Here is a 14,584-nt window from a genome sequence, read left to right on the forward strand (position 1 = left end):
CCCAGACCTCCCAAACCTGTTCTCAGCAGGGACAATTGCACCCCTTACTGTATCATGCTCCAGCGGGGGACATGTTCGGAGAAGGATAGTGACCCTCTCCATCAGTCAGGAGTTCTGTGCTGACTGGCAGGTCCCCACCACTTTGGGCTCATCACTGGGATATGGATTCCTAGGATATCTATCTTGGGGGGGGGGGTGCTGCAGGGGTCATCAGTGCTAAAAATCGAAATTACCTTGTATGTGGCCTGACTATCTTAGGCAATAGTACCTCAAAAGCTCTGGAAACAGTTAATACAGACCAGGCTGAACTCAGACTCTACACACAGTAGACACGTTATGCGGTGGATTATCAATTAGCACAGCAAGGGGGAGTTTGTACAATTATTGGTGACAATTGTATCACCCATGTTATTGATGCCTCTTATAACATTACAGAAGTAATCAAGAGTATCTGAGACCAGTTAGATAATTTTCGATAATGAGCCACAATCACAGACTAAATTGGCTAAATTGGTTGATTGGTAAATCTTGGGGAGCTTATTTGGCACATGGATAGTTCTCCTCATTGCATTCATGTTGGTATTCTGTGTGGGCTTCGAGTGTTTAAAGCTCTGCTGCAAGGCACTACTGACGAGAACTGTACCAGCAGAGAGTGTCACCGTGGAAGACCCCCCCAACGAAATTGGCACTCCATGATACCCCGCAGGAGGAGGAGCTCCTAGAAATGATGTACCTCTACATGTAAATTGTATGGTCTGCAGGAGACCTCCGAAGCAGCCTCATTGACCACAAAGGGGGGAGTGAAGTGGGATATGGCACGGGCAGGGTGACACTAGGCACATAGACACACAAGATGGCCGTTGAGCCATCAGTTAGCCACTTGGCACATAAAATGGTCACCGGACCACAACATGGAGAGAGAGAGCAGAGCCAAGACAGACACTGCCTGCACAGAATGCTAGCACAATGCACTCACAACCAAGTTGATTAGTTTAAGGCGGGTGTGGGAGAGAACACACATGAGTAATGTACACTGCTTGCTGATGTGTCTGAGTCCAGCCAACATCTTTGATAGAAATGCCAACAGCTTGATTCAGACTCAATACAAAGTGCAAATAGCCAGGGCTGCAGTAAACATCCTTCTCAGGAAGAGCGATTAGTGTCCATTATTACAGCAATAGACCTCCGTGCAGACATTGAAACTGACAATGTCTTCATTGAAACTAACAACAACTGTGATGAAATTAACAAAGGCTGCACTGGAACTGACAATGACGGTCGCGAAACTATGATGCTGCAATGATTGCCATAAACAAATCATGTTACAAAGACAATAATCTCATCAATGACCTATTGTATCACATGATGTATAAAAGTATCTCGACATGTGCTCCAGATCGAGAGAAGAATCACAGCTGACCATTATGCTCTTGCCGTCTTTCTCTCCCCGGAGCTCCGGTATTTCCTTGTACAATAAACTCTGTCATTGAACCCAGACTCTGACTCTGAGACTGGTGATTTTCCCCATAACACTTCCCTCCATTTATTTTCTGGAACCACTCTCAGAAAGGTTACATGCTGAAAATAAAACTTTAAAGTACACACCTACTAATTATCTATGGCATTACAAGTCAAAGAATGCTATTCTCTTAATGTCTGGAAGACCAATCTGGTGCTCTTGAATGATCAACCATCATCACTCATTGCACTTCACAATGTGCTGTCAAATGTCAATTATTTGGTATTGCCTTCAAGTATGTTGGACACACAGTCTATGGTCACACTTCAGTGTATGACTGAAAGGAACTCTTTGTTAATGTGTTAATCTAAAAACCTGTTCACTCTCCCAGATGGAACTATGCCTGTTTGAGGCAGCACAAGACAGTTTTTCCAGTGCCCTGACAAACACAGCTCCCTCAACAAAAAATTGATTAACTATTTATTCGTCTCATTAATTGTGGAACATTGCTATGTATAATTTGGTTATCATATTTTTCTACAACAGTTCAAGACGTTCTTTACTTTCTTTGAAGTACTTTAGTTTACGGCTTGGCAGGTACTCTATCAATTAAAATATTCTTTTTTCTCATATGTGTATGGTCTCTTATATATAAAACACAGTTTCATTGTTTGTTTACAGTAAGCATTACTCATACCACTGAGAAATGTCAATCCCAATGTTACCTTACGCTGATAAATAGACACAGATACATTGTATAATTCAGGTTGAATTCTTTCAAATCAACCATCCTATGCCTAAGTTCTTATTATTTGCTTCTGCTATTTACTTCTCTCTTCCAACCTAATTCATTCTAACAGTACAAAACTCAATGCTACAAGAAGCTAAATGAAGAAATATAAATATATATACTGGTATATATAAAAAAGCTAGCCTTTAAATAAACAGCAACACTCACAAATTGATAAAATAAATATATCATATTATGAATTTGTGTGATTCTCAAGTTAAGTAGAGACAAAAACTGCCTTAAGTGGTGTGGTTTCCTATCATTTCATGGAAGTTGCTTCCCAGTGCCCTGAACTTGTTTTGGCAGTGAATAGACCTAAGAATCCACTGATCAAACTCTTGTTCCAATTATGTGATTTATATGATATTAAATTAATTAAGACAATGTTCCAAATTAGAAGGCAAAATAAAGGTAGTTGTGTGACCTGTTCTGAAATCTGTGAGATTCGATTGTTCGAGATTAGAGGTTCAAGATTGTTTCACTGGGATAAGATGCAAGTTATTTACAATTAGAGACAATGGCAGCAGCCTGTGCTAGATTTGAATTTAGATTTTCCTCATATTCTCCTGTTATCTGAGCACCATATTAGATGACCCCATCCTTTCCTATGGCTTCTTATATCCCCCAATACCAACTTAATGCCAAATATTTATTTATCTCATTTATCTCTCCACTCTGCAGGCATCCTGCCTCTATTCCTGATGAAGGGCTTTTGCCCAAAACGTCGATTTTTCTGCGCCTTGGATGCTGCCTGATCTCCTGTGCTTTTCCAGCACCACTCTAATCTAGACTCTGGTTTCCAGCATCTGCAGTCCTTGTTTTTACCTAATGCCAAATAATAACGATCCATTCTTTGCCCTTTTCCCTATATCCTTCATGCTTAATTGAGTTATCCACAATGGGCAGAACCTATGAGATACTTTATCTCCCTGTCATGTGAATAGAGAGAAACTCATTTTTGCCTACTTGTCGCACAAGTTACATCGAATGCAGTTTTTGATTGGACCAAATGTCAGGAAGATGTCTCATTAAAATATTTATATTGGGATTCTAAATTACATTTAGGGCCCTGAAACAATTTTGGTCTCCAAATGAGCATAAGTTCAAAGTCACTGAGAAAAATAACAAGGTAAACGAAGAAAAACAAATAGATGTTTGACCAAGTAGTTTTTCAGCATTAGAAGTAGGGCTGCTGTTACCATGAAATGCTATGCAGCTATCCAGTTATGGATAGTCTAGATCAAAGGGTCAACAGGAGCACATGATGATCATTATGTTTGACAATTTGAACAATGGCTCTTGAAATAACAATGATGGTGTTTCATTATTTCATACATTATTAATCTTGCATAGTATTGTATTTGTGAGTGATATATTAGATCTTGGTTAAACTCACCTCCATTTTAATTAACAAGGACATAAGAAACAGAAGTGGGATAGATAATATGGCCCATCAGGTCTTCTCTGTTATTCAATGCAACTATGGCTGATCTTGGGGTGTGATTGAACTTTCCTATCCATCCCCAAAATCCTTCAATTTCCTGAGGGACCAGATATCTCACATAAAGCTTACCCTTGCTTCAAGTCCTTCCGTGGCCTGGTTTCTCTGCACTTTCGTATACTCCTCCAACCTAACAATCCTCTGAGGTATCTGTGCTCCTTTAAGACCATTAAACATCTAAAATTTTAACTAGTTGCTATTTGGAGATAGTATCTTTAGCTGGGAAATTCATTACCTATATGTTCCAACTCTATTTCTCTTCTTTCACTCCTTTAAAACTGTGTCATTGACTAAGCTTTTGGTCGCCTATCCAAACGATTCTTTTTATGACTTGGTGCCAGATTTTGTTCAATCATGCTCCTTTGAAGTGTCTTGGAATGTGCCATTACATCAAAGATGATATCAGAACACAAACTGTCATCGTAAAGATCAATGTATTAGCTTTCCAGATGGAGGTTACTTCCAATTTTTTCCCCACTGTAATATTTACATTTTCAATCACATCGCAGGAGCAGGTTTGAGAGTCTTACTCTTGTTTCTTTTCAGTTTTCTGATGAAGCTAAGGAGTAAGAAGGCTTAGCATAATTGGAACCATCCCCAGTTTATACATTTTCCCCTTATTTGATGGAACACATTCATAACACAGAATAAAATACAAAAGCTTAGATGAGCTTGAGAAAGAGAACATTAACTGATGGGAGATAAGAGATTTTCCTGCTTACAGCTGTGAAGCTGAAGCATTGGCAAGTAATTACAGTGTGACAAGTGTACATAGAGTCTTACTGCAAATATTGATATGAGAATTTGGTTTCAAAGCACATACAGATCTAATTTTTTTCATATATTACACACCCACACACATGCATGTACAGGCAACAGCCTGAGGAGTGATTGAGAATGAAAATATTGTGACAGGAAATATATTTTTTTTTAATTCTGAAGAGACAGAAAGGTCCAGTCTTAAGTCAAAGCACAAAACATTTGTGTTGGATATAGGACTCTGCATACTAGTCTAAAAGATATTGGCAGGGAATATTCTTGGTTGCAGAATCGGAAAAGATGTCAAAATCCATGTGCCAGACAGAGGGAGCTCTAACACACAATAGGCTTTCTTGTGGATAGCTTTGTAATTGTTTTAAGAACTCTGAAATTATAGATAATTTATATTAGCATGTTAATTATTAAGCAGAGAAAGTGCAGTAGGTCAAATAATTTAGGTTATCAAAGCAATGTCGAAAAAATGTTATATGTACTTTGCTTATTTTGTGATAATTTGGTAGCTATTAATTTTTTAAAGCTACTTGATTAGATGATTTTTCACAGTGTTGATTCCTGACTGTTCGTGGTTTTTGTAGGTTTGAGAAAATCAGCATGGTTAATTGACCTGATAGATGCTATCAATTCCAACCTGAAATTATAAAATTCTCTGTACCACATGTCTGTGATACTTTGGACATACACACTCCTTTTAAAAGTCCAATCTATGTATAATGAGGAGATAAATAAAAGATATTGTGAAGTTTTTTAGATGCTATTACACATTTATCTTTTTGGCTGCTTTGAAATGCAACACTTGGTGTCACAGCAGTGTTGTGAATAAAAACTTACAACATATCAAGGTTAATCTGAAACATTAGTTTTTATTCAGGTCTTTTGGGAAAACACCAACAAGATTGCTTTGCCACATCCCATCAAAGTCAAAATTCATGTCGATTTCTAAGAAATCCTAATATATATTTTGTGATGAATACAGTCAAAGAGTTATGTTGAGCTATCTGTTTCAAAAAAAATGTAGGGCACAATCTTCCCAGTTTCTGAACATGGCAAGAAATTTGGGAAGATTGAGTGAGATGTCCATGTTGAGCAAGGACCTTCCTGACATCAAGATCAAAAGGTCTCATTTTCTAACCACGTGTTGGATGTCAAGATAAGATTCTCGCTAGTGAATGGTGAAAGGCCTAATTGTATGGAGTATCACTCATTATCACCCTCATTACTACATAATCTGGTCCCATTAAAATACAGATTCCCATTCTCCCATCACCTGGATACAATGTAGACACCAAGAATTTATGGTTGCAAAGAAGGTGCATAAAAAACAAGATCAATGTTAGATTTGAAATTTGAGGGGTCCATTCAGAAGTCTAATAACAGTGGGAAAGAAGCTATCCTTGAACTTTTTGGTACTTGCGTTTAAACATTTGTATTTTCAGCCTGATGGAAGAGATTGAAAGAGATTACAACTGGGGTGGGTGAGGTCCTTCATGATGTTGGCTGTCTTTCTGAGGCAGTGAGGTCTGGGCTGAATGGCCTCTAACTGCACTGTAGGAATTCTACTACTGCCAACTTGGACACCCACCAGCAACACCTTAGGGCACACTCCATGTGCAGCAACTTCACCCAACCAACATTAGCATCTAATATGAAATAGTTTCACCACATCATTGTGGCAAATATCTGTTCCAATTACAGTACGCAAGGTGAAATGCTGCTTTCCCCAATCTGCCATATCCAGGACAAATGTGCAAGGCATTTTTAAACTGCCAAAGCTTGACAGAGTACATAATGGTCTTTTAAATAGGACAGTGAGGAATCCCAGGATGCCCCAGCAGTGGCTACTATGACCACCTACAGACAAAGAACAGTCAGGCTAGTATCAGGCAAGTGAGGTACTTTATAGGCATGTACCTAGTTAATGAGGTGAAACTGGGACAATCATGTGAGAAAATTCACTCAGCCTGGTGGACAGAAATACTCCATGATATTTAGCCAATTTCCAGTCAGATTTAGTTGTCGCGCTGTTTACAACAAAGGTAACTTTTCGTCACAATTATCAACAAACAGAAGGCCATTACATCGTCGTGTTCAGCACAAACATATACATTTAATAAAACAGGCACAACAATAGACATAAAAACTCAGCCAATAGATTAAACAAATAAAGTAAATCGAAAATAAATTTCTTAAATGATTAGATTGCTCAAAGTCATATAAAATTGCCTTGATCCATCTGACACAGAAACCAAAATATTCTTGCTCTCAAAATTAGAATTTTTAGAACAAACTGGGAAGATTGTGCCCTACATTTTTTTTGAAACAGATTATTATTTTTATTATTATTTTTAGAACAATCTGGGGAAATTGGAATTAAGTTGAAATAAAGATATGGGATTGAATTTTGCCAAATTTTGGCTGCGTGTCAAATTCAGGGAGTTTCTTGGAAGGTTTCTGTCTCTGAGCTCTCATGCAGTTTTACGAGGCATACATCATTAAGTCTGCATGCTGTATCCTTGGTGGTGTTCTCATACAATTTTATGCAGAGCAGTGGTTGAAATGCTCAATGGTGTCAGGACTGGGACCTTCTAGCAATCAGCCAGCTAAACACCAGTTTAAAGACTGCAAGCCAGGTGCAACCATTCACAATGCAGGTACTCAAGGATACCCAAACAATGAGGCTGATACAGGCAGAATAGCACCCCAGGTTCGCTGACAAGGACCTGGAGATCCTGATGGATGGAGTGGTGGAGATAAGGGCTGTCCTCTTTCCTCAGAAATGTTAGAGACACTATGTTACCCAGGTAAGTGTTGATTCCAGGGCTAGAAGCCTGCACCACGTGGGAATCTATCATCCAGCTGTGATCTTCCTTATTAAAGCAGGGCACACACTCCAATTTCGAAACACAGCTAGCTTTTCATGTGTGAGAGAGTGAGAGAGAGCAAGCGTCAAAAGAGCGTAGTACACAGGGTGACTTGTGGATGCAGTTGAAGCCACACAGGTGTAGAAGATCCTTAACCACCCGGAGTGCTGGTTCCCTAGTCTGCTACCAGGCTACCTCCAGGCAGCTGACCTAATCCTCAGGGAGTTGGAAGGCTGACTGGAAAACTCTAGCCAGCTTCTAATAATATTTGTTTAGTAGGTCTCTAAAGAACCATATTTGACTACTTTCTGCTTGATAGTGAGTAGTTCTGTAATGCAAATCCCATCTCTGGGAACAGGTTGATGCTAGAAAACTGATGCACTGGTCAGTGACAGGAAATTTTGTACCTACCCTCCTCTTGCTCACTCCCAAGAAGGGATAAAATTCCAGAACCTGATCTGATCATTAATAAAACATGCACTTTGCAAATTAATGATGCAATTGCAAATTGTTGACTGTATTCATCACCAATATTCTTGTCCTTTCACTTTTCAGTCCAATTTGTTAATCCATTTTTTGAAACATTGGACTCAAAGAAGAGAAAACATAAATTACTAAATTGCTAAGGTTCCTTAGTGATATTGTACTACCATGAATCTACATATACTTGTAATTAAATGTTGAGAAGCAATGGAAATATGGCATTCAGCAGTTGTAATATACCTAGGAATTATGAAAAACATTCTATTCCTTAGACACACCACATATACGCATGAACATATGAAAGCAAACTCACATCGACATGGTTACATTTATTGCATTTTCTCCCTTTCCCTCTGAAGGTAGTGCCTGATTCTGAACTACAGTTCAATGGCAGCAGCATCTTTAAGAGTCTGGCCTTATCATGCAGCAAAATGACAATTGTCTAGCAACCTTGCCTTCTTGGGTTGGGAGGGGTGGGGCAGTTGAGGCTGATTTTGTCCTCACCTGGCATACACATCCTCATTTTGCACTACGACTCTCAGGAGTATCAATCAGGACTAAGTGCACTGCAATTTTGTTTTCTGCCAAAACTCATAAAAACATAGAAAACTGAGAAAACTAATCCAACACTGACCACAGAATCTGGATCCTTCTTGGATGACATGGCTCAGCATCATACAGAGCACTTAGTAACTGAGACATTAGAGAAGTCCAATAGTAACACATTGATCAAGGACAAAAACAAAATTAACTTTTACTGATCTCGGAAGCGGCCTTTGTTTCCCACAAAATATATATTTGTTGTATTCAAATGGACTTGATGCTCCAAACTACCCACTTCCTACAAATTGCCATTTATTAGAATGCTGCATTCTTAAATATTACGCTAAAAGCACTCAGAGGTAAGTTGAAAGGAATTTCTCTTATCTCACCCAAGAACATTTACAAAAGTAATGAAAGCTGACATGGTATATTAAAATACAAATTAATTACTGCAATATTTTTGAAAAAACTGTAAAGCTTTGAGATAATTAAAAGTATGGATATTACACAGATCAGAAAAAGTATTAAAATTTAACAAAAACCTTACCAGTTTTGGTAGAACTACTCTGTACATGCATTCTTTGTAAATGCAAATTAACTGGAATAAATTCAAGCTTCTTTTCTCCTCTGCTGCAGCTCGGTTTAAATGATGACCCTGCGAATTAAACACACACATTATAATTTGGTCAGCCAGTTGAGGTGTATAACATTTACAGATAATCTGGTCTATATTGATATTAAACAGCTGTTCAAGATGAAGGGGTTCTCTAACACCATAGATAATCAGTGCTGAGCAGATTCCACAGCCTCAGAGTGACAACAAGCTTGTTTTTCCATTTATGATTAGTAGTTTCTGACTTTCTGCCTTTTTCCATAAACGCTTGCTTAAATTGTACTAAATGTTCAAAAGAAAGGAACTGCAATGAGTATGGTGACTGCAACTGTTCCTGCCCATTTTTCTGAAGTATATTTCAGGCTGGTGGGGGACTGGATGAACAAGTATCTACTGATGAAATTGAAGAAAAAATGAAGACTAACCCACATAGTAGGAAGGTATAGGCACAAACTATCAGATGAGCAGGATAATTAGTACCAGTAATACTAGAGATACAGCAATATGAGACCACAAGAAAAACAAAATTTACAAAGTTGATCGCTTTCAATGCTGTACTTTCAACTGACCATTTTATAACACCAGCATATTTTTAAGATGTAATTTCAGAACATAAGTAATGCCAGCATTATCTAATTGTCAGCTGTGTTCATGGGATGTCATGCAATGGTCAAAACTCTGCCACTGAAAACTGATGACTTACATTTAGTGGAGAACAGAATAAACAGAGCAAACTGGAACAACAAATGCAACATTGTGCCTCAATCCCCCACTTTCTACTCTAATGTTTAAAAGGCTTAACAAGCCTCAGCTCTCCTTACATTGCAGCAACATTGCATATTGTATTACTATATTGACAAACTTCATTAGGAATCTAAACAAGCTTTTGACGGTGATAACTTTAGGCATTTGAGAGATAATCTCCTAAATGCCAGCACTGCATATTGGAATAAATGATTTAACTTGAAGTCTCTATATTATCCATGAAGAAATAAAAATGTTCTTAGCTTTAGGTTATAATATTACCTGAATTCTAATTTATCTGCCTATATAATTCTATGTTTCAAATGTCCTATAGTCAAATATATCCGTGCTTATTATTAGACTTTTGATCTTTATTGTGTTAGATAAACCAGTCCATTGGAAAATGTAAAAAAGTGAAGAAATAATTCACTAAAAGTAAATCATCATCGATACAAAATATCAAAGATAAAATAAATCAATAAAGATTTGTATGTGTTCTGATAACATGCTCTCAGAACCCAAAGGTAATGCAAATGATAAATAAGAAATTCGTTCACAAGTTTTAGAAAAAGGGATCAGTTGGGAAAAAACAGATGGGAGTTCTTAGTTAAAAAATGAAATTTAGTGCTCTGGGAGGGCAAATAAACATGCTGTCAGACATTAGCGCTCAGATTGACTTTGTCCACTGGCTTTGTCTCAGTTACGATGATGCAGAGATACTTATGCATTGAAGTGGATTTGATTCACAATGACTGAAATTGTATTTTAATCATGGCAAAGTCTAAAATATTCATTAAATTGCTAATCCTCATCTATAGACACAATAATTTCAAAAATAGTAATCAAAATTAATAGCAGCATAAATGCATTTAATGCACAAAAGGGCAAATTAACTTACAGAAGTTACAACATTTGTATCTGTGATTGCGAAACCGATATTTAAGAGATGCTCTGGCCATGATCGAAAACGCAAAAATGGAACCAAGCAAAGGTGGCACACCACCTTGGACAAATGAGATTCTAGAGTAGTGTTTAAAATATAGATCAACATGAGACAATGCATTGCGGTCAGTGTTATGTTATTTGTGACTTCTATTAGGCCCCTTATAGTGCGAAAGAAGGGGTATGGATTTGACCAAAGGAAATTAAACAGGAAGATATGGGAGAAACAGGCATGGCAGCAGAGTCAAACATTTGGACAAGGTAAAGATGAAGGGACATATAACAATTATTTAATAAGGTAGATGGACAGTCCTTTATCAGAGAAGACAGTTGGATCAGCAGATTTGGTTTAGAAATGACTTCTGTCATTATGAATCCTTCAAGATGAATAGATCTTAAAACCAATAATGAAAGTGCAACTCTGAAGAATTTCTTTTTCAAACCTATATGGCAAAAATATCTAAGTATATTCAAAAACTGCATTAACAATTTGACTAGAATTCTGAGCAGTATGTACATGTAAGCTCAAACTGGGAGAGCAATGGTTCCCCTTAAATTGGCGGTTTTGGGGAGAGAAAGGATAACTTCTGTAGAACAAATTTTATGGGAATGGATGTCCAAAACAACCAACAAGGATTCAACAAAGTTAAAATGCACTTTAAACTTCAGTATTGACCTAAATGTGTTCAGCCTTCTTTAGGTCTCAGGTGAATACTTAAGAAATGTTGCAGTCACAATTATTTTTGCAGGTGAATATTGCCATTTCCCCCTTGCTCCAAATTGTGAGAATGATGCATAAATTCTGAATTTATCCTACTGGAGTTGGAGAGCCAGACAAATTAAACCTCTTCATTCCTTGCTCTGGTGCTTCATACCTGAGAATTTATTGAGTTCTGTAAGCATTTCTTTGTAGCTGCTAATCATATGCTGGTAATGGATGGTTACGTTTTGTCGCAGAGTGTCCCAGTGAGCGGAAAGCTCCCCCAGCTCCTCCAGATCTTGCAACCTGATATGTACATTGAAAAAAGAAGTTCAAACATCAATTTCAATTACTCTATTAACAGATAGCAATAAATTTCCATTAAAAGAACCTGTTATACAGATCCAAAACTTTACAGTGTGAAATGAAATATAAAACCCAGTATGCAACAATTGGTCTGGAAATGTTTCTGTAGCACAGCTGCTGAAATTGGAACTTATTAGCTCCTAACACGTCAGTCCCTATAAGCACAGATCTGATTCTCACAAGTCAAGAACACAAACAATAAGTACATTTGGCCAAATTGGAATTAGTTTTAAGTAAATAGTTTACCATTTTCTTTCCTCTACCTATGAAGAAGCCAGCTGACGTTATCAATACAGTTACAAAATGACTTACTCATTTCAGTATTTCGTCCTTGAGATTTTTTTGAAAATACTCTATTCATAAAATGTATAAAAGTACATTAGAAAATGCAATAACATTCAACTATTTGACATACAGCTTATTCTGATTGAATTGTTTCAATACAATTGCAATATTCTTGATATTTATAGTGTACATTCCATATCAAGCATACAACCAGAGGGCATAACATTTCAGATGGAATATTACAGAAAATGCAACAGAATTCAACTTTTCTTCACACAGTATGTTGCACACCAAGGCACCTCAAGACAATATCTTGAAACTCTGAGACACAAGCTTTGTGACTGTAGAAAGAAAATCCAAATTTCTCCTTCCCCCAAACTCAAGCACTGAAATTTTTGAATCATGGTTACTAAGCTTTGATTGAGAGAAGTAATCTTGCCTAATTCATCACCTCCAAGGAGGGACATACCAAAAACTTTGTTTGAGACAAATTAACTTGGATTAGACTTTGCAACTTGTTTCACTTCCATGGCATAATTGCACAGTGAGAAGTCTAGCACTTAATGAAAAAAGACTGACAGCTTCTGCAGTAATTTTCTTTATTTGTTTCATAAATGCAAATGAAAATTGTTTAACAGAGCAGCATAGTTGCACTTATGAATTAAAATACACCCATTCCATAGCATTCTTGTGTCAAAACCTTTATATTCAATGAGTTATCATAAAACCCAATTTAAATCATTTGTTCCAGCTCATGTTCCTTGTCAAAACATTTAGAAATGAAAACTGTCAATGCTTTCCCTTGTATTCAACGAGTGCCATTCAAGTTCATAAAAGTTTTATACAATTCAACATTTCGGAAATTAACTCATGCCCTGTTTCAACTATGCGTGTACAGCGGGTTAGGGAGTGTCTTTTCCTTTTGCTTAATTTTTGTTTAATTCATTAATTCCTCTTTTCTCACAGAATGTAGAATTCTCCACTTGTGATGCAAGTTAATGTTTGAATTTTCATTTTATACTAGCTATTCCTCAACAATTGTATTGTAATTTCTACTTAATTTATTTGGCATTTGAATGAGTTTTCTTCCTGGTTGTCTTTGGTTCCTCCATTCCAGATCTAGTTCTGACCCATGATCATAAGACCTAGGAGCAGAATTAAGCCATTTGGCTTATTGAGACTGCTCCACCATTCGATCGTGGCTGATATGTCTCTTGATACCGTTCTCTTGCCTTCTCCCCATAACTCTTGATCTAATCAAGAAGTTATCTATATCTGTCTTAATACAGTCAATGACTTGGCATCCACAGTGTTAACCACCTTTGGCTGAAGAAATTCTTCCTTGTTTCAGTTCTAAAGGGTCATCCCTTCACTCTGAGACTGTGACCTCATGAAGATTTAAGTAAACCATAAAACATGATTCTGGCACTGATGAGGAGCCAGAAGAAGGCAGGCCTGTTATAACTCTAATCCTGTTTATGAACTGATATTATTTTTGATGATGCTAATTACAACATTAAATGCTTTGTCAGAATTACATAAGCACTATTCTATGAAGGACAATATCAGTTTAGAACAATCGAGAACTTAGATATGAGTCTAAAAATCCAAGTGAAACGCAAGGTTTTATGATATCATTGTATCCCTACAGTGTGGAAACAGGCTATTCAGCCCATTGAATCCACTGAAGTGCAACCCATACAGACCCATCCCATCCCTGTAACCCTGCATTTCCCATGACTAATCCATCCAGTCTACACATCTCTGGATGATATGGGCAATTTAGCATGGACAGCCATCTAACCTGCACATCTTTGGCCTCTGGGAGGAAACCCATGCAGACATGGGGAGAATGTGCAAACTCCACACAGACAGTCAGCTGAGGGTGGAATCAAACCCAGGTCACTGCTGTGAGACATCAATGCTAACCAAGATACTGATAGATAGTAATAAATTTTGTTAAGACCATATAAAGCACAAAATGGTATATATGAGCTGGGTTTAATGATTACAGCTGTGTCAACCTGTCCACTAGAAGAGCCTTGGCTATTTCTGAATTCCCAGTGCAACTTAAATTCACTCAGGGCCTTCAGCAAAGAATGTTATCTCCAAGAGCTATCAGCCAATCAAAGGGCAGTAAGTCATAGAATGATAGAATCCCTATAGTGAAGAAAGAAGCCATTCAGCCCATCAAGTCTGCACCAATCGTCTGAAGGGCATCACACCCAGATCCAACCCCCAAACTATCCCCATAAATCCACATTTACCATGGCTAACCTACCTAGTCTGCACAGCCCTGGGCACTATGGGGAAAGTTAGTATGGCCAATCCACCTATCTGCACATCTTTGGGCTGTTGAAGGAAACCCACACACACTGGGAGAACGTGCAAACTCCACACAGTCGCCAAAGGATGGAACTGAACTTGGGTCATGGGCCTGTGGGAGGCTGCAATGTTAACTGTGCTACTATGTCCTCCGTCATCAGTGCCAGTAGCCCCTCAGATGCTGTGAACATTGCC

General features: G+C 37.8%; 1 protein-coding gene across 11 annotated transcripts in view; it reads right to left on the reverse strand.

The window, feature by feature from the left end:
- inpp4b (inositol polyphosphate-4-phosphatase type II B) overlaps positions 1–14,584 on the reverse strand; it is a 969,352-nt gene that overhangs the window by 172,970 nt on the left and 781,798 nt on the right. For all 11 annotated transcript variants that reach the window (XR_006309059.2, XM_043674147.2, XM_087980071.1 and 8 more), the window contains 2 exons: positions 11,589–11,719; positions 8,962–9,069 (listed from right to left, as the gene is read on the reverse strand). Coding sequence is in view for 10 of the 11 variants with exons in the window: in XM_043674147.2 (XP_043530082.1) it covers positions 8,962–9,069; positions 11,589–11,719 (239 nt within the window). In the remaining variant the exon portion in view is untranslated. The remainder of the gene's footprint in view (positions 1–8,961; positions 9,070–11,588; positions 11,720–14,584) is intronic.

This window comes from Chiloscyllium plagiosum, unplaced genomic scaffold (genome assembly GCF_037043375.1).
Source record: "Chiloscyllium plagiosum isolate Xiang-an unplaced genomic scaffold, Cpla_swu_hap1 HiC_scaffold_36, whole genome shotgun sequence".
Taxonomy (NCBI): Eukaryota; Metazoa; Chordata; class Chondrichthyes; order Orectolobiformes; family Hemiscylliidae; genus Chiloscyllium; species Chiloscyllium plagiosum.